This window comes from Equus caballus, chromosome 17 (assembly GCF_041296265.1).
Source record: "Equus caballus isolate H_3958 breed thoroughbred chromosome 17, TB-T2T, whole genome shotgun sequence".
Classification (NCBI taxonomy): domain Eukaryota; kingdom Metazoa; phylum Chordata; class Mammalia; order Perissodactyla; family Equidae; genus Equus; species Equus caballus.
The window spans coordinates 38709458-38730263 of NC_091700.1; the positions used below are offsets into that span (position 1 = coordinate 38709458).

The 20806-nt window shown below is 41.0% G+C and overlaps 2 protein-coding genes across 3 annotated transcripts in view; one reads left to right on the top strand and one right to left on the bottom strand.

Annotated features, from left to right (window-relative positions):
* Nucleotides 1-20806, top strand: part of LOC138918379 (mitochondrial ornithine transporter 1-like) — a 159502-nt gene that overhangs the window by 130552 nt on the left and 8144 nt on the right. Inside the window, exon 4 of the transcript XR_011427710.1 lies at nt 14727-14843. The gene's annotated coding sequence lies outside the window, so the exon portion shown is untranslated. The remainder of the gene's footprint in view (nt 1-14726; nt 14844-20806) is intronic.
* LOC138918369 (phosphatidylinositol 3,4,5-trisphosphate 3-phosphatase TPTE2-like) overlaps nt 1-20806 on the bottom strand; it is a 444167-nt gene that overhangs the window by 120528 nt on the left and 302833 nt on the right. For both annotated transcript variants that reach the window (XR_011427698.1, XM_070239621.1), the window contains 6 exons: nt 15189-15236; nt 14252-14305; nt 8123-8170; nt 7186-7239; nt 1056-1103; nt 119-172 (listed from right to left, as the gene is read on the bottom strand). Coding sequence is in view for 1 of the 2 variants with exons in the window: in XM_070239621.1 (XP_070095722.1) it covers nt 119-172; nt 1056-1103; nt 7186-7239; nt 8123-8170; nt 14252-14305; nt 15189-15236 (306 nt within the window). In the remaining variant the exon portion in view is untranslated. The remainder of the gene's footprint in view (nt 1-118; nt 173-1055; nt 1104-7185; nt 7240-8122; nt 8171-14251; nt 14306-15188; nt 15237-20806) is intronic.

Here is a 20806-nt window from a genome sequence, read left to right on the forward strand (position 1 = left end):
AATTTTAGAAAAGATCTTAGAATCATTGTCCAGAATACTCCGCATTCCCATGGATAATGCCGCGTCTGCATTTCACTCATTCTCTCTCTCTCTCTCTCTCTCTGAGTATATACGTCACCTTTTGTTGGTGGTTCCATCACAGACTACTTCTGTCAGTTCATCGGGGTCATTTCTAAAGAATTAAAAGCATATATGATCAGACTCCTAGTGACTTCATAGAGTTACACTCTTGTTTGCAATTAGTTACAAGTAGTCTTCAAGTGGTAAACTGGTTGAACCCTAAAAACTTATGTGGATGTTAGTTATTTGGAAACTAGTATTTTAATCTTCCCTAGAAATAGGGCTTTCTATAGTTGTAACGAAGATCTTCGGCCGGTCAAAAAGCCTAATGAATGAAGATATTGAAATACAATTCTTCACTACTGAACCTTACTCTCACGTGTAATTGCATCGAGGTTGAATTTAGCTCAAAATTCAACTCCAGGTTGTAGGTACACATTTCCCCAGCTCCTCCTAATTTCCTGATCCTCAACACCCTCCACCACATCCTGACCCTTCATGTATCATGTATGTCTTTTCTGTTCCTCATACAGGGTTCAGATGACTGCAGGTCTGAGGCACGGGCTCCCTCCAGTATGACGGTGGCTTGGCATTCGGGACACCAGCTTTAGATGGTGGCAGAGCTCTGGAGGCTGACGAAAGGAGCCGAGGTCTGTTTAGCTCCATTCTCTTCTGCTGAGAGCTCCACTGCTCCCTCTCCACTGCTACCGTCTCCTTGCTCCAAATAGGATTCTCTCCTCTCCTGGCCCACTCTAGCAGAGTCTTACACACAGGCATTCTGAGAGTTTCCTCAAAGCTTTGGCTACTACTTTCTAAGGCTCACAAACAAACCGTGAGTAAGAAGTCTCCCTCTTCTGACTCCTCCTTCCTTTGGCCACCTAGGCCCAACAGGAAAGAAAGTTACCTACAGAAGCTTATAGTCTCTTATGGAAACCTGTTGTTGCCATCGATGCCCCCCATACCTTTCACCACTCAGATCACTCATGTCAACTCACCCCATCTTGTCACTGTTGCCAGACGACATTCGGGAAGAATCCATAACCCTGCCATAGAGTAAAAACCATGTACAAAAAATAGAGTCAGACATTTTGGAAGATAATCAGGTTCTTTTTCCCAACAGAATTGCAGCACACAAAAAGTAAAGTCACGAGGAAACACGACAGAAACAAAAGCATCCGTTTCAGGGTCCAGCACTGGAACCTCTGACACAGTTTCCGGGTTCTGTATGTGCGTGTGTGCGTGTCTGTGTGTCCCTGTGTGTATCCACTGGAAAGAGAATGAAGGGAACAAGGGAGACATAGCATTCATGATTACACCTCCTTCCTTCTTCACCATTTTGTTTCTCCTTCATGCACTCTGGAATCAATTTGGGAAACGTGAGAGGGATCTGAGTGTGTCGGGATGGGGAGGTGCATCCAAGTAAGAGCTAACACAGAGATATAGATAGAAAGAGAATACACAAGAACAATGAACACACAGTGTCAGGGCCTAGTCCCTGGTTGTTATCTGGTAGGAAAGAAACAAGTAGGAAGGTCAACGATGACCAAATGATGATTAAAAGATTTTCTGACCTGCGTGAAGACCATGCGTTTACAATGATTCTTTTTCTTTTTCTTTTTCTCTACAGTCCTCTCAGAAAACGTTATCTGGTTATATTATCCAAAATCAAGACTTGTCACCTCAAAACTGGCTTGGGTAATCTTTTCTCTATTTATCTTTTTCTTCATCTACAAAATAAGACACTTGCAAAATGCACTTTGAGTCTGTCACCTTCACAGTATCATGCTAATATTCAGCATTGCACAAATATTATTGATTTTTGGACAGCCTGCACTCTTCACCAAATTCTTTCAAATTTCATTAACTCTGTATCTGGCAACAATATACATTAGTACGTATATCTTAAAGTTCAAATACACTTAAAGGTTCTCATCAAAGTAACACACCCTGATAATTTCCAGAGAAATCATGGGTTCCTATCAAGACACCAAATGGTACGGCATGTTGCATCCTCCTCCCAAAACTTCAGAAGTCTAAGGAACTATGCATTCCCAGAAATAACAAGAGTGACAACCCTGGGAAATGACAGAGGCCTGAAGGCTGTCTCTTAATTGGTGGGTAGCCTGGGGTTAGGGGCAGTGGGTGGCAGCCTTGAGGGGCTCAGTGTGAGGGAAAATTTTAAGGACCGTTCTTGCCTCTCCCCTGAGTTGCTTGGAAGCGATCACTTTCCTTTCTCAGCAGAAACAAGTAGCAACCACCCAGATGTAGCTAGGATAAAATTAGAGTAGCATTAGGTTAGCTGATGAAAGCAGGGAAGGGCTGAACAATCCTTGATCCTTCACTCCTCCACCTCCTCCGTCTCCCAAGCCCCAGGTGACAACCTCAAATGCCTCCTCAAATGCCGCTTTCCCCAAGAGCTCAAAGGTGACAGATCCTGACCACAGGAGTTGAGTGGTCACAGTGTTTCACGGTTTCTGAGACTGTCTGCGCCTGGGGCCATCACCTGCCCTCATATTAAACTTACTTAGAAAAACACACCTTAGGTCCTAGGTCTCAACAAAGGTGACTATATAATACAGCACCCAAGAGAGGACACTTCTGAGAGTGAAAAGGACACACTATTAATAATTATTCTGAGATAACAGCCACAGACTGAGATGGTCCCAAGCAAAACGTTAGCCCTTCTCTAATACAAGATGCCAGACAGAGTAGCCAACAGCCACAAGGAATGAAAGCTCACAAGTCAAAACAATTACATACCTGAGGAGTACAACGACTGAAAAAGAAATACAACAAAGTGAGCAACATAGACCATTTGAAGTAGAACTACTGGAACATACTGGAACATAAGCATGACAAATACACTTAAAGATACAAGGGAAGATGTTAGTAGCACGAAGTGACAATGAGAAAGCATAAGGAAAACCTCATGAGGAAATAGGTGTAAAAGGACGATTGTTAAAGACTTAAGTCATGGGATAAATAGCAGTGTGGATACATGAGAACAGCAAATTATTTAGACATGGAAAATGACATTGAGAAACTCTCCCAGGAAACAGAATAAAACAATAAAGTGAGAGAATATTTAAAAGAACAGCAGTGTGATATGGTGGGTAAAAAAAGACATCTAACATCTGAAATAAATGAAATCCAAGACAACTAAGATGAAAAAAAAAGAAAACAGAGAAGAGGTAATATTCAAAAACTAATGAAGATAAATTTCACAAAGTTAAAGAAGGAAGTAAAAAATTATCTGTAAAGGATCCATGGAAATGAAGAGAAAATTCTAAAAGCTTCCAAAAAGAGCAAAGAAAATAAGAACAGACTGACACGATCTCTCTCTAGAGCAAACAGAACACATCTTGTTTGAGAGCACACAAGTGACATTTATGAAAACAGACAACATATTTGGACATAAACAAAGCATTAAAAACGTGCACGGGAGCAATATCATATAGATTTTCTCTGACCGTATCGCAACTGCAACAGCTTTTTAAAAGTCAACATAATATCAAAGAAGAAAAAAGTTGAAGGACTGACATGAGCCAATGTCAAAATTCACTATAAAGCTACAGCAATCAAGACAGTGTGGTACTGGTGAAAGAACAGACAAATGGACCAAAGGAGCAGAACAGAGAGCCTAGAAATAGATGCCCGTTAACATACTCCACCGTTCTTTGACAAAGGAGCACAGACCATACAATGGAGCAAAGACAGTCTTATCAACGAATGGTGCTGGAAGAACTGGACATCCACGTGCGAGACAGTGAACGTGCACATGGCCCTTTACACCTTTACAAAACGGAAATCAAAATGCATTATAGACCCACATGTCAAAAGCAAAACTCTAGAATTCCTAGAAGACAGTAACACGGAAGAAAACCGAGATGACCTCTTTAGAAACATGACTTTCTAGATGTGACAGCAAAATCAAGATCATGAAAGGAATAACTGATAAGCTGGATTTCATTAACATTTTAAACTGCTGCTCCACAAGACACAATGTCAAGAGGATAAAATCACAAGCCACAGACTGGGAGAAAATATTTGCAAAAGGCACAGTTGATAAAGGAATAACAAATATACAAATACGCAAAGAAATCTTAAAACTAAACAACAAGAACACACACAACCAGATTAAAAAATGGGGCAAACAACTTAACAGACATCTGGCCAAAGAAGACATAAAAATGGCAACTAAGAGTATGAGACGATGCTCCACATCATATGGCTCCAGGGAAATGCAAATTGAACAACAATGAGATACCACTACACACCTGTTAGAATAGTCAAAATATGGAACACTAACAACAGCAATTGCTGACAAGCATGTGGAGCATTGGAGACACTCATTCAGTATGGGTGGCAAGGCAAAACGGAACAGCCACTCTGGAAGGCAGTTTAGGGGTTTCTTACAAAACCAAGCATAACCCTTAACGTACGATCCAGCTTAACATACGCTCCTTAGTATTTACCCAAAGGAGTTCAAAACTTACACGCAGATGAAAACCTGCACACAAATGTTGATAGCAGCTTTACTCGTAATCGCCAAAAAGCGGAAGCAACCAAGATGTCCTGCACCAGATGAACGGATAAACAAACCGTGGTACATCTAGTCAACGGCATATTATTCAGCGCTAAAAAGCATCGAGCTATCAAGCTGTGAAAAGAAACCTTACATGCATGTTACTTTGTGAAAGAAGCCAATCTGAAAAGGTTGCATACTGTATGAGGCCAACTATATGACATTCTGGACGTGGCAAAATTGGGGCGACAGGAAGAGATCGGTGGTTGCCAGGAGTTGGCGGGGAGAAGGATGAATAGGCGGAGCACAAAGGATTTTTAGGGCAGTGAAAATACTCCATCGTTATGAAACTCTAATGACAGATTCATGTCATTCTACTTTTATCCAAACCCATAGAATGTATGACACCAAGAGTGAGTCGCAATGTAAACCATAAATCAGATAATATTCTATTATGGCTTTCATTTTCCAATTCTGGTAATCGTATTATGGTTACGGAAGTGAAAATTTTCTGATTTTGATCACTGTGCTGTGGTTAGGTGTCCCTGAAGGTAGAAAAATAAAACTGAAATATTCAGGAGTAAAGGGTATGTGGTCTGCATTTTCTCTCTAATGATTCAGGAATAGAGCCTAAGTGTGTAGGAAGGTGTGTGTCACGTGTGTGTCTATCAAACATCTTCTGCCTCAACTCACATTAAAATCAGGTCTAGATACAGGTATATTGAGAGAGAGAGCTCTTTCTATGTGTATATCTATATCTAAACGTATTTTCTTTCTCTCTCTCTCTTTCTATATATCTATAGATAGATAGATAGATAGATAGATTTATGTCTATATACCTACATATCCATATGATGGGAGTAACAAAGGAAATGTGACAAAATGTTAACAATTGGAAAAGTAAGTAAAGGGTATACTGGAGCTTTTGGAACCATTTGCGAGAAATTTCTGTATGTGTTGGAATATTGTTCAGTCTTAAAAAGAAATGAAATTCGGACACACGCTGCAACATGGATTGACTTTGAGGGCATTGTGCTAAATGAAATAACTAGTCACAAGAAGACAAATTTTGCATGATTCCACTGACATGACATACCTAGAGTAGTCAAACTCACAGAGACAGAAGGTAGAATGGTGGTTGCCAAGAGCTTGGGAAAGGGGCAACGGGGAGAGTAGTTTAATGTGTACAGAGTTTCAGTTTTGCAAGACGAGAAGAGTTCTGCAGGTTGGCTGCACAACAATATGAAGGTACCTAACGCTACAGAATGGCACACTTAAAAATGCTGAAGATGATCTATTTTAGGTTACATGCATTTACCACAATTTAGAAATCTGCATAAGTTTCGAATTCTTACAATGGAAAAAGTGTTTCAAAAATAGCTCTCCTGGTGCTTGTTCTGGTGAAAATGAGATTGGGGAAAAAAGGAGATAGTACAAAAAAGCTGACGTTGCAAAACCAAAAATTTTCTGTCTCAACTCATCCTACTTTCAACCTATTCTCCCAAGGAAACTTGAAAGTGCATTTAGAACAATGCCCCTTATTGAGTCTATGTCTTGATTTGCTCTGTCAACCTCCTGACTAAAGACTCAAAGGGCTATCTTCACTGTGTCTCTCCAAACTCTGTCTGGAGTCGGCTCCCTGTTTTGTGGTCAGCTCTCACTCTTCTCAGCATTCACGTGGGAGAGGGAACATCGAGCTGCACAGACTCTCCAGCCCTTAAAAGCCCATATAGCGGCAGAGACAACATACCCTCTCCTCATCCCAGACATCACCCCTAAAGATGTCCACATACCTGGGAATGCACAGTCTAGGAGTGCATCTCTAGAAGAGCCTACCTCTCTAGAAAGCTACATTTGGTAGGTCTACGGTTCACGATTGGAGTTTGTATTGTTTGCAGAGCCTCAAGCATGACCCCTCATTGCCTTGCCAGTGCTACTAGGATTGAGCCAAAACCATTCAGCAGAGCCTACAATGCCCTTCAAAACCTGGCCCTGCCAGCCCTCATCCTTGTGGCGCACCTCTCTCCCCTCAATCCTGTTCTCCAGTCCTGACCTCCTTTTATTTCCTCCCAAGAGCCATATGCCTTCCAACACTGCTCAATGACGTCAGAAAAAGAAGTGAGAGGTATAAGGACTGGACAGGAAAAATGAAAATTATCGCTGTGTTCAGATGACATGACTAAGTACACGGAAAATTTTTGTTCCATCTAATAAGCACTTAAATGGTATTTATTACGTGCCAGACATCGTCCTAAGTGTTTAACACTTATTTGGTCCTCATAACAAATCATCACGGAGCCTGGAGAGTTGTTCTATGTTAACGTAAACACCAAGAAATGCAACAACCTGTCATTTGAGATTTCCTACATGGGACAGTGATGTGACCCACTTATTTGAACAAGGATTCTGTGAATCTAAGAATATGATAAACATGACTAACATCTAAGAATATGATAAACATGACTTAGCTCAGTGGATCCGAAATTTTAGAAAAGATCTTAGAATCATTGTCCAGAATACTCCGCATTCCCATGGATAATGCCGCGTCTGCATTTCACTCATTCTCTCTCTCTCTCTCTCTCTCTGAGTATATACGTCACCTTTTGTTGGTGGTTCCATCACAGACTACTTCTGTCAGTTCATCGGGGTCATTTCTAAAGAATTAAAAGCATATATGATCAGACTCCTAGTGACTTCATAGAGTTACACTCTTGTTTGCAATTAGTTACAAGTAGTCTTCAAGTGGTAAACTGGTTGAACCCTAAAAACTTATGTGGATGTTAGTTATTTGGAAACTAGTATTTTAATCTTCCCTAGAAATAGGGCTTTCTATAGTTGTAACGAAGATCTTCGGCCGGTCAAAAAGCCTAATGAATGAAGATATTGAAATACAATTCTTCACTACTGAACCTTACTCTCACGTGTAATTGCATCGAGGTTGAATTTAGCTCAAAATTCAACTCCAGGTTGTAGGTACACATTTCCCCAGCTCCTCCTAATTTCCTGATCCTCAACACCCTCCACCACATCCTGACCCTTCATGTATCATGTATGTCTTTTCTGTTCCTCATACAGGGTTCAGATGACTGCAGGTCTGAGGCACGGGCTCCCTCCAGTATGACGGTGGCTTGGCATTCGGGACACCAGCTTTAGATGGTGGCAGAGCTCTGGAGGCTGACGAAAGGAGCCGAGGTCTGTTTAGCTCCATTCTCTTCTGCTGAGAGCTCCACTGCTCCCTCTCCACTGCTACCGTCTCCTTGCTCCAAATAGGATTCTCTCCTCTCCTGGCCCACTCTAGCAGAGTCTTACACACAGGCATTCTGAGAGTTTCCTCAAAGCTTTGGCTACTACTTTCTAAGGCTCACAAACAAACCGTGAGTAAGAAGTCTCCCTCTTATGACTCCTCCTTCCTTTGGCCACCTAGGCCCAACAGGAAAGAAAGTTACCTACAGAAGCTTATAGTCTCTTATGGAAACCTGTTGTTGCCATCGATGCCCCCCATACCTTTCACCACTCAGATCACTCATGTCAACTCACCCCATCTTGTCACTGTTGCCAGACGACATTCGGGAAGAATCCATAACCCTGCCATAGAGTAAAAACCATGTACAAAAAATAGAGTCAGACATTTTGGAAGATAATCAGGTTCTTTTTCCCAACAGAATTGCAGCACACAAAAAGTAAAGTCACGAGGAAACACGACAGAAACAAAAGCATCCGTTTCAGGGTCCAGCACTGGAACCTCTGACACAGTTTCCGGGTTCTGTATGTGCGTGTGTGCGTGTCTGTGTGTCCCTGTGTGTATCCACTGGAAAGAGAATGAAGGGAACAAGGGAGACATAGCATTCATGATTACACCTCCTTCCTTCTTCACCATTTTGTTTCTCCTTCATGCACTCTGGAATCAATTTGGGAAACGTGAGAGGGATCTGAGTGTGTCGGGATGGGGAGGTGCATCCAAGTAAGAGCTAACACAGAGATATAGATAGAAAGAGAATACACAAGAACAATGAACACACAGTGTCAGGGCCTAGTCCCTGGTTGTTATCTGGTAGGAAAGAAACAAGTAGGAAGGTCAACGATGACCAAATGATGATTAAAAGATTTTCTGACCTGCGTGAAGACCATGCGTTTACAATGATTCTTTTTCTTTTTCTTTTTCTCTACAGTCCTCTCAGAAAACGTTATCTGGTTATATTATCCAAAATCAAGACTTTTCACCTCAAAACTGGCTTGGGTAATCTTTTCTCTATTTATCTTTTTCTTCATCTACAAAATAAGACACTTGCAAAATGCACTTTGAGTCTGTCACCTTCACAGTATCATGCTAATATTCAGCATTGCACAAATATTATTGATTTTTGGACAGCCTGCACTCTTCACCAAATTCTTTCAAATTTCATTAACTCTGTATCTGGCAACAATATACATTAGTACGTATATCTTAAAGTTCAAATACACTTAAAGGTTCTCATCAAAGTAACACACCCTGATAATTTCCAGAGAAATCATGGGTTCCTATCAAGACACCAAATGGTACGGCATGTTGCATCCTCCTCCCAAAACTTCAGAAGTCTAAGGAACTATGCATTCCCAGAAATAACAAGAGTGACAACCCTGGGAAATGACAGAGGCCTGAAGGCTGTCTCTTAATTGGTGGGTAGCCTGGGGTTAGGGGCAGTGGGTGGCAGCCTTGAGGGGCTCAGTGTGAGGGAAAATTTTAAGGACCGTTCTTGCCTCTCCCCTGAGTTGCTTGGAAGCGATCACTTTCCTTTCTCAGCAGAAACAAGTAGCAACCACCCAGATGTAGCTAGGATAAAATTAGAGTAGCATTAGGTTAGCTGATGAAAGCAGGGAAGGGCTGAACAATCCTTGATCCTTCACTCCTCCACCTCCTCCGTCTCCCAAGCCCCAGGTGACAACCTCAAATGCCTCCTCAAATGCCGCTTTCCCCAAGAGCTCAAAGGTGACAGATCCTGACCACAGGAGTTGAGTGGTCACAGTGTTTCACGGTTTCTGAGACTGTCTGCGCCTGGGGCCATCACCTGCCCTCATATTAAACTTACTTAGAAAAACACACCTTAGGTCCTAGGTCTCAACAAAGGTGACTATATAATACAGCACCCAAGAGAGGACACTTCTGAGAGTGAAAAGGACACACTATTAATAATTATTCTGAGATAACAGCCACAGACTGAGATGGTCCCAAGCAAAACGTTAGCCCTTCTCTAATACAAGATGCCAGACAGAGTAGCCAACAGCCACAAGGAATGAAAGCTCACAAGTCAAAACAATTACATACCTGAGGAGTACAACGACTGAAAAAGAAATACAACAAAGTGAGCAACATAGACCATTTGAAGTAGAACTACTGGAACATACTGGAACATAAGCATGACAAATACACTTAAAGATACAAGGGAAGATGTTAGTAGCACGAAGTGACAATGAGAAAGCATAAGGAAAACCTCATGAGGAAATAGGTGTAAAAGGACGATTGTTAAAGACTTAAGTCATGGGATAAATAGCAGTGTGGATACATGAGAACAGCAAATTATTTAGACATGGAAAATGACATTGAGAAACTCTCCCAGGAAACAGAATAAAACAATAAAGTGAGAGAATATTTAAAAGAACAGCAGTGTGATATGGTGGGTAAAAAAAGACATCTAACATCTGAAATAAATGAAATCCAAGACAACTAAGATGAAAAAAAAGAAAACAGAGAAGAGGTAATATTCAAAAACTAATGAAGATAAATTTCACAAAGTTAAAGAAGGAAGTAAAAAATTATCTGTAAAGGATCCATGGAAATGAAGAGAAAATTCTAAAAGCTTCCAAAAAGAGCAAAGAAAATAAGAACAGACTGACACGATCTCTCTCTAGAGCAAACAGAACACATCTTGTTTGAGAGCACACAAGTGACATTTATGAAAACAGACAACATATTTGGACATAAACAAAGCATTAAAAACGTGCACGGGAGCAATATCATATAGATTTTCTCTGACCGTATCGCAACTGCAACAGCTTTTTAAAAGTCAACATAATATCAAAGAAGAAAAAAGTTGAAGGACTGACATGAGCCAATGTCAAAATTCACTATAAAGCTACAGCAATCAAGACAGTGTGGTACTGGTGAAAGAACAGACAAATGGACCAAAGGAGCAGAACAGAGAGCCTAGAAATAGATGCCCGTTAACATACTCCACCGTTCTTTGACAAAGGAGCACAGACCATACAATGGAGCAAAGACAGTCTTATCAACGAATGGTGCTGGAAGAACTGGACATCCACGTGCGAGACAGTGAACGTGCACATGGCCCTTTACACCTTTACAAAACGGAAATCAAAATGCATTATAGACCCACATGTCAAAAGCAAAACTCTAGAATTCCTAGAAGACAGTAACACGGAAGAAAACCGAGATGACCTCTTTAGAAACATGACTTTCTAGATGTGACAGCAAAATCAAGATCATGAAAGGAATAACTGATAAGCTGGATTTCATTAACATTTTAAACTGCTGCTCCACAAGACACAATGTCAAGAGGATAAAATCACAAGCCACAGACTGGGAGAAAATATTTGCAAAAGGCACAGTTGATAAAGGAATAACAAATATACAAATACGCAAAGAAATCTTAAAACTAAACAACAAGAACACACACAACCAGATTAAAAAATGGGGCAAACAACTTAACAGACATCTGGCCAAAGAAGACATAAAAATGGCAACTAAGAGTATGAGACGATGCTCCACATCATATGGCTCCAGGGAAATGCAAATTGAACAACAATGAGATACCACTACACACCTGTTAGAATAGTCAAAATATGGAACACTAACAACAGCAATTGCTGACAAGCATGTGGAGCATTGGAGACACTCATTCAGTATGGGTGGCAAGGCAAAACGGAACAGCCACTCTGGAAGGCAGTTTAGGGGTTTCTTACAAAACCAAGCATAACCCTTAACGTACGATCCAGCTTAACATACGCTCCTTAGTATTTACCCAAAGGAGTTCAAAACTTACACGCAGATGAAAACCTGCACACAAATGTTGATAGCAGCTTTACTCGTAATCGCCAAAAAGCGGAAGCAACCAAGATGTCCTGCACCAGATGAACGGATAAACAAACCGTGGTACATCTAGTCAACGGCATATTATTCAGCGCTAAAAAGCATCGAGCTATCAAGCTGTGAAAAGAAACCTTACATGCATGTTACTTTGTGAAAGAAGCCAATCTGAAAAGGTTGCATACTGTATGAGGCCAACTATATGACATTCTGGACGTGGCAAAATTGGGGCGACAGGAAGAGATCGGTGGTTGCCAGGAGTTGGCGGGGAGAAGGATGAATAGGCGGAGCACAAAGGATTTTTAGGGCAGTGAAAATACTCCATCGTTATGAAACTCTAATGACGGATTCATGTCATTCTACTTTTATCCAAACCCATAGAATGTATGACACCAAGAGTGAGTCGCAATGTAAACCATAAATCAGATAATATTCTATTATGGCTTTCATTTTCCAATTCTGGTAATCGTATTATGGTTACGGAAGTGAAAATTTTCTGATTTTGATCACTGTGCTGTGGTTAGGTGTCCCTGAAGGTAGAAAAATAAAACTGAAATATTCAGGAGTAAAGGGTATGTGGTCTGCATTTTCTCTCTAATGATTCAGGAATAGAGCCTAAGTGTGTAGGAAGGTGTGTGTCACGTGTGTGTCTATCAAACATCTTCTGCCTCAACTCACATTAAAATCAGGTCTAGATACAGGTATATTGAGAGAGAGAGCTCTTTCTATGTGTATATCTATATCTAAACGTATTTTCTTTCTCTCTCTCTCTTTCTATATATCTATAGATAGATAGATAGATAGATAGATTTATGTCTATATACCTACATATCCATATGATGGGAGTAACAAAGGAAATGTGACAAAATGTTAACAATTGGAAAAGTAAGTAAAGGGTATACTGGAGCTTTTGGAACCATTTGCGAGAAATTTCTGTATGTGTTGGAATATTGTTCAGTCTTAAAAAGAAATGAAATTCGGACACACGCTGCAACATGGATTGACTTTGAGGGCATTGTGCTAAATGAAATAACTAGTCACAAGAAGACAAATTTTGCATGATTCCACTGACATGACATACCTAGAGTAGTCAAACTCACAGAGACAGAAGGTAGAATGGTGGTTGCCAAGAGCTTGGGAAAGGGGCAACGGGGAGAGTAGTTTAATGTGTACAGAGTTTCAGTTTTGCAAGACGAGAAGAGTTCTGCAGGTTGGCTGCACAACAATATGAAGGTACCTAACGCTACAGAATGGCACACTTAAAAATGCTGAAGATGATCTATTTTAGGTTACATGCATTTACCACAATTTAGAAATCTGCATAAGTTTCGAATTCTTACAATGGAAAAAGTGTTTCAAAAATAGCTCTCCTGGTGCTTGTTCTGGTGAAAATGAGATTGGGGAAAAAAGGAGATAGTACAAAAAAGCTGACGTTGCAAAACCAAAAATTTTCTGTCTCAACTCATCCTACTTTCAACCTATTCTCCCAAGGAAACTTGAAAGTGCATTTAGAACAATGCCCCTTATTGAGTCTATGTCTTGATTTGCTCTGTCAACCTCCTGACTAAAGACTCAAAGGGCTATCTTCACTGTGTCTCTCCAAACTCTGTCTGGAGTCGGCTCCCTGTTTTGTGGTCAGCTCTCACTCTTCTCAGCATTCACGTGGGAGAGGGAACATCGAGCTGCACAGACTCTCCAGCCCTTAAAAGCCCATATAGCGGCAGAGACAACATACCCTCTCCTCATCCCAGACATCACCCCTAAAGATGTCCACATACCTGGGAATGCACAGTCTAGGAGTGCATCTCTAGAAGAGCCTACCTCTCTAGAAAGCTACATTTGGTAGGTCTACGGTTCACGATTGGAGTTTGTATTGTTTGCAGAGCCTCAAGCATGACCCCTCATTGCCTTGCCAGTGCTACTAGGATTGAGCCAAAACCATTCAGCAGAGCCTACAATGCCCTTCAAAACCTGGCCCTGCCAGCCCTCATCCTTGTGGCGCACCTCTCTCCCCTCAATCCTGTTCTCCAGTCCTGACCTCCTTTTATTTCCTCCCAAGAGCCATATGCCTTCCAACACTGCTCAATGACGTCAGAAAAAGAAGTGAGAGGTATAAGGACTGGACAGGAAAAATGAAAATTATCGCTGTGTTCAGATGACATGACTAAGTACACGGAAAATTTTTGTTCCATCTAATAAGCACTTAAATGGTATTTATTACGTGCCAGACATCGTCCTAAGTGTTTAACACTTATTTGGTCCTCATAACAAATCATCACGGAGCCTGGAGAGTTGTTCTATGTTAACGTAAACACCAAGAAATGCAACAACCTGTCATTTGAGATTTCCTACATGGGACAGTGATGTGACCCACTTATTTGAACAAGGATTCTGTGAATCTAAGAATATGATAAACATGACTAACATCTAAGAATATGATAAACATGACTTAGCTCAGTGGATCCGAAATTTTAGAAAAGATCTTAGAATCATTGTCCAGAATACTCCGCATTCCCATGGATAATGCCGCGTCTGCATTTCACTCATTCTCTCTCTCTCTCTCTCTCTCTGAGTATATACGTCACCTTTTGTTGGTGGTTCCATCACAGACTACTTCTGTCAGTTCATCGGGGTCATTTCTAAAGAATTAAAAGCATATATGATCAGACTCCTAGTGACTTCATAGAGTTACACTCTTGTTTGCAATTAGTTACAAGTAGTCTTCAAGTGGTAAACTGGTTGAACCCTAAAAACTTATGTGGATGTTAGTTATTTGGAAACTAGTATTTTAATCTTCCCTAGAAATAGGGCTTTCTATAGTTGTAACGAAGATCTTCGGCCGGTCAAAAAGCCTAATGAATGAAGATATTGAAATACAATTCTTCACTACTGAACCTTACTCTCACGTGTAATTGCATCGAGGTTGAATTTAGCTCAAAATTCAACTCCAGGTTGTAGGTACACATTTCCCCAGCTCCTCCTAATTTCCTGATCCTCAACACCCTCCACCACATCCTGACCCTTCATGTATCATGTATGTCTTTTCTGTTCCTCATACAGGGTTCAGATGACTGCAGGTCTGAGGCACGGGCTCCCTCCAGTATGACGGTGGCTTGGCATTCGGGACACCAGCTTTAGATGGTGGCAGAGCTCTGGAGGCTGACGAAAGGAGCCGAGGTCTGTTTAGCTCCATTCTCTTCTGCTGAGAGCTCCACTGCTCCCTCTCCACTGCTACCGTCTCCTTGCTCCAAATAGGATTCTCTCCTCTCCTGGCCCACTCTAGCAGAGTCTTACACACAGGCATTCTGAGAGTTTCCTCAAAGCTTTGGCTACTACTTTCTAAGGCTCACAAACAAACCGTGAGTAAGAAGTCTCCCTCTTATGACTCCTCCTTCCTTTGGCCACCTAGGCCCAACAGGAAAGAAAGTTACCTACAGAAGCTTATAGTCTCTTATGGAAACCTGTTGTTGCCATCGATGCCCCCCATACCTTTCACCACTCAGATCACTCATGTCAACTCACCCCATCTTGTCACTGTTGCCAGACGACATTCGGGAAGAATCCATAACCCTGCCATAGAGTAAAAACCATGTACAAAAAATAGAGTCAGACATTTTGGAAGATAATCAGGTTCTTTTTCCCAACAGAATTGCAGCACACAAAAAGTAAAGTCACGAGGAAACACGACAGAAACAAAAGCATCCGTTTCAGGGTCCAGCACTGGAACCTCTGACACAGTTTCCGGGTTCTGTATGTGCGTGTGTGCGTGTCTGTGTGTCCCTGTGTGTATCCACTGGAAAGAGAATGAAGGGAACAAGGGAGACATAGCATTCATGATTACACCTCCTTCCTTCTTCACCATTTTGTTTCTCCTTCATGCACTCTGGAATCAATTTGGGAAACGTGAGAGGGATCTGAGTGTGTCGGGATGGGGAGGTGCATCCAAGTAAGAGCTAACACAGAGATATAGATAGAAAGAGAATACACAAGAACAATGAACACACAGTGTCAGGGCCTAGTCCCTGGTTGTTATCTGGTAGGAAAGAAACAAGTAGGAAGGTCAACGATGACCAAATGATGATTAAAAGATTTTCTGACCTGCGTGAAGACCATGCGTTTACAATGATTCTTTTTCTTTTTCTTTTTCTCTACAGTCCTCTCAGAAAACGTTATCTGGTTATATTATCCAAAATCAAGACTTTTCACCTCAAAACTGGCTTGGGTAATCTTTTCTCTATTTATCTTTTTCTTCATCTACAAAATAAGACACTTGCAAAATGCACTTTGAGTCTGTCACCTTCACAGTATCATGCTAATATTCAGCATTGCACAAATATTATTGATTTTTGGACAGCCTGCACTCTTCACCAAATTCTTTCAAATTTCATTAACTCTGTATCTGGCAACAATATACATTAGTACGTATATCTTAAAGTTCAAATACACTTAAAGGTTCTCATCAAAGTAACACACCCTGATAATTTCCAGAGAAATCATGGGTTCCTATCAAGACACCAAATGGTACGGCATGTTGCATCCTCCTCCCAAAACTTCAGAAGTCTAAGGAACTATGCATTCCCAGAAATAACAAGAGTGACAACCCTGGGAAATGACAGAGGCCTGAAGGCTGTCTCTTAATTGGTGGGTAGCCTGGGGTTAGGGGCAGTGGGTGGCAGCCTTGAGGGGCTCAGTGTGAGGGAAAATTTTAAGGACCGTTCTTGCCTCTCCCCTGAGTTGCTTGGAAGCGATCACTTTCCTTTCTCAGCAGAAACAAGTAGCAACCACCCAGATGTAGCTAGGATAAAATTAGAGTAGCATTAGGTTAGCTGATGAAAGCAGGGAAGGGCTGAACAATCCTTGATCCTTCACTCCTCCACCTCCTCCGTCTCCCAAGCCCCAGGTGACAACCTCAAATGCCTCCTCAAATGCCGCTTTCCCCAAGAGCTCAAAGGTGACAGATCCTGACCACAGGAGTTGAGTGGTCACAGTGTTTCACGGTTTCTGAGACTGTCTGCGCCTGGGGCCATCACCTGCCCTCATATTAAACTTACTTAGAAAAACACACCTTAGGTCCTAGGTCTCAACAAAGGTGACTATATAATACAGCACCCAAGAGAGGACACTTCTGAGAGTGAAAAGGACACACTATTAATAATTATTCTGAGATAACAGCCACAGACTGAGATGGTCCCAAGCAAAACGTTAGCCCTTCTCTAATACAAGATGCCAGACAGAGTAGCCAACAGCCACAAGGAATGAAAGCTCACAAGTCAAAACAATTACATACCTGAGGAGTACAACGACTGAAAAAGAAATACAACAAAGTGAGCAACATAGACCATTTGAAGTAGAACTACTGGAACATACTGGAACATAAGCATGACAAATACACTTAAAGATACAAGGGAAGATGTTAGTAGCACGAAGTGACAATGAGAAAGCATAAGGAAAACCTCATGAGGAAATAGGTGTAAAAGGACGATTGTTAAAGACTTAAGTCATGGGATAAATAGCAGTGTGGATACATGAGAACAGCAAATTATTTAGACATGGAAAATGACATTGAGAAACTCTCCCAGGAAACAGAATAAAACAATAAAGTGAGAGAATATTTAAAAGAACAGCAGTGTGATATGGTGGGTAAAAAAAGACATCTAACATCTGAAATAAATGAAATCCAAGACAACTAAGATGAAAAAAAAGAAAACAGAGAAGAGGTAATATTCAAAAACTAATGAAGATAAATTTCACAAAGTTAAAGAAGGAAGTAAAAAATTATCTGTAAAGGATCCATGGAAATGAAGAGAAAATTCTAAAAGCTTCCAAAAAGAGCAAAGAAAATAAGAACAGACTGACACGATCTCTCTCTAGAGCAAACAGAACACATCTTGTTTGAGAGCACACAAGTGACATTTATGAAAACAGACAACATATTTGGACATAAACAAAGCATTAAAAACGTGCACGGGAGCAATATCATATAGATTTTCTCTGACCGTATCGCAACTGCAACAGCTTTTTAAAAGTCAACATAATATCAAAGAAGAAAAAAGTTGAAGGACTGACATGAGCCAATGTCAAAATTCACTATAAAGCTACAGCAATCAAGACAGTGTGGTACTGGTGAAAGAACAGACAAATGGACCAAAGGAGCAGAACAGAGAGCCTAGAAATAGATGCCCGTTAACATACTCCACCGTTCTTTGACAAAGGAGCACAGACCATACAATGGAGCAAAGACAGTCTTATCAACGAATGGTGCTGGAAGAACTGGACATCCACGTGCGAGACAGTGAACGTGCACATGGCCCTTTACACCTTTACAAAACGGAAATCAAAATGCATTATAGACCCACATGTCAAAAGCAAAACTCTAGAATTCCTAGAAGACAGTAACACGGAAGAAAACCGAGATGACCTCTTTAGAAACATGACTTTCTAGATGTGACAGCAAAATCAAGATCATGAAAGGAATAACTGATAAGCTGGATTTCATTAACATTTTAAACTGCTGCTCCACAAGACACAATGTCAAGAGGATAAAATCACAAGCCACAGACTGGGAGAAAATATTTGCAAAAGGCACAGTTGATAAAGGAATAACAAATATACAAATACGCAAAGAAATCTTAAAACTAAACAACAAGAACACACACAACCAGATTAAAAAATGGGGCAAACAACTTAACAGACATCTGGCCAAAGAAGACATAAAAATGGCAACTAAGAGTATGAGACGATGCTCCACATCATATGGCTCCAGGGAAATGCAAATTGAACAACAATGAGATACCACTACACACCTGTTAGAATAGTCAAAATATGGAACACTAACAACAGCAATTGCTGACAAGCATGTGGAGCATTGGAGACACTCATTCAGTATGGGTGGCAAGGCAAAACGGAACAGCCACTCTGGAAGGCAGTTTAGGGGTTTCTTACAAAACCAAGCATAACCCTTAACGTACGATCCAGCTTAACATACGCTCCTTAGTATTTACCCAAAGGAGTTCAAAACTTACACGCAGATGAAAACCTGCACACAAATGTTGATAGCAGCTTTACTCGTAATCGCCAAAAAGCGGAAGCAACCAAGATGTCCTGCACCAGATGAACGGATAAACAAACCGTGGTACATCTAGTCAACGGCATATTATTCAGCGCTAAAAAGCATCGAGCTATCAAGCTGTGAAAAGAAACCTTACATGCATGTTACTTTGTGAAAGAAGCCAATCTGAAAAGGTTGCATACTGTATGAGGCCAACTATATGACATTCTGGACGTGGCAAAATTGGGGCGACAGGAAGAGATCGGTGGTTGCCAGGAGTTGGCGGGGAGAAGGATGAATAGGCGGAGCACAAAGGATTTTTAGGGCAGTGAAAATACTCCATCGTTATGAAACTCTAATGACGGATTCATGTCATTCTACTTTTATCCAAACCCATAGAATGTATGACACCAAGAGTGAGTCGCAATGTAAACCATAAATCAGATAATATTCTATTATGGCTTTCATTTTCCAATTCTGGTAATCGTATTATGGTTACGGAAGTGAAAATTTTCTGATTTTGATCACTGTGCTGTGGTTAGGTGTCCCTGAAGGTAGAAAAATAAAACTGAAATATTCAGGAGTAAAGGGTATGTGGTCTGCATTTTCTCTCTAATGATTCAGGAATAGAGCCTAAGTGTGTAGGAAGGTGTGTGTCACGTGTGTGTCTATCAAACATCTTCTGCCTCAACTCACATTAAAATCAGGTCTAGATACAGGTATATTGAGAGAGAGAGCTCTTTCTATGTGTATATCTATATCTAAACGTATTTTCTTTCTCTCTCTCTCTTTCTATATATCTATAGATAGATAGATAGATAGATAGATTTATGTCTATATACCTACATATCCATATGATGGGAGTAACAAAGGAAATGTGACAAAATGTTAACAATTGGAAAAGTAAGTAAAGGGTATACTGGAGCTTTTGGAACCATTTGCGAGAAATTTCTGTATGTGTTGGAATATTGTTCAGTCTTAAAAAGAAATGAAATTCGGACACACGCTGCAACATGGATTGACTTTGAGGGCATTGTGCTAAATGAAATAACTAGTCACAAGAAGACAAATTTTGCATGATTCCACTGACATGACATACCTAGAGTAGTCAAACTCACAGAGACAGAAGGTAGAATGGTGGTTGCCAAGAGCTTGGGAAAGGGGCAACGGGGAGAGTAGTTTAATGTGTACAGAGTTTCAGTTTTGCAAGACGAGAAGAGTTCTGCAGGTTGGCTGCACAACAATATGAAGGTACCTAACGCTACAGAATGGCACACTTAAAAATGCTGAAGATGATCTATTTTAGGTTACATGCATTTACCACAATTTAGAAATCTGCATAAGTTTCGAATTCTTACAATGGAAAAAGTGTTTCAAAAATAGCTCTCCTGGTGCTTGTTCTGGTGAAAATGAGATTGGGGAAAAAAGGAGATAGTACAAAAAAGCTGACGTTGCAAAACCAAAAATTTTCTGTCTCAACTCATCCTACTTTCAACCTATTCTCCCAAGGAAACTTGAAAGTGCATTTAGAACAATGCCCCTTATTGAGTCTATGTCTTGATTTGCTCTGTCAACCTCCTGACTAAAGACTCAAAGGGCTATCTTCACTGTGTCTCTCCAAACTCTGTCTGGAGTCGGCTCCCTGTTTTGTGGTCAGCTCTCACTCTTCTCAGCATTCACGTGGGAGAGGGAACATCGAGCTGCACAGACTCTCCAGCCCTTAAAAGCCCATATAGCGGCAGAGACAACATACCCTCTCCTCATCCCAGACATCACCCCTAAAGATGTCCACATACCTGGGAATGCACAGTCTAGGAGTGCATCTCTAGAAGAGCCTACCTCTCTAGAAAGCTACATTTGGTAGGTCTACGGTTCACGATTGGAGTTTGTATTGTTTGCAGAGCCTCAAGCATGACCCCTCATTGCCTTGCCAGTGCTACTAGGATTGAGCCAAAACCATTCAGCAGAGCCTACAATGCCCTTCAAAACCTGGCCCTGCCAGCCCTCATCCTTGTGGCGCACCTCTCTCCCCTCAATCCTGTTCTCCAGTCCTGACCTCCTTTTATTTCCTCCCAAGAGCCATATGCCTTCC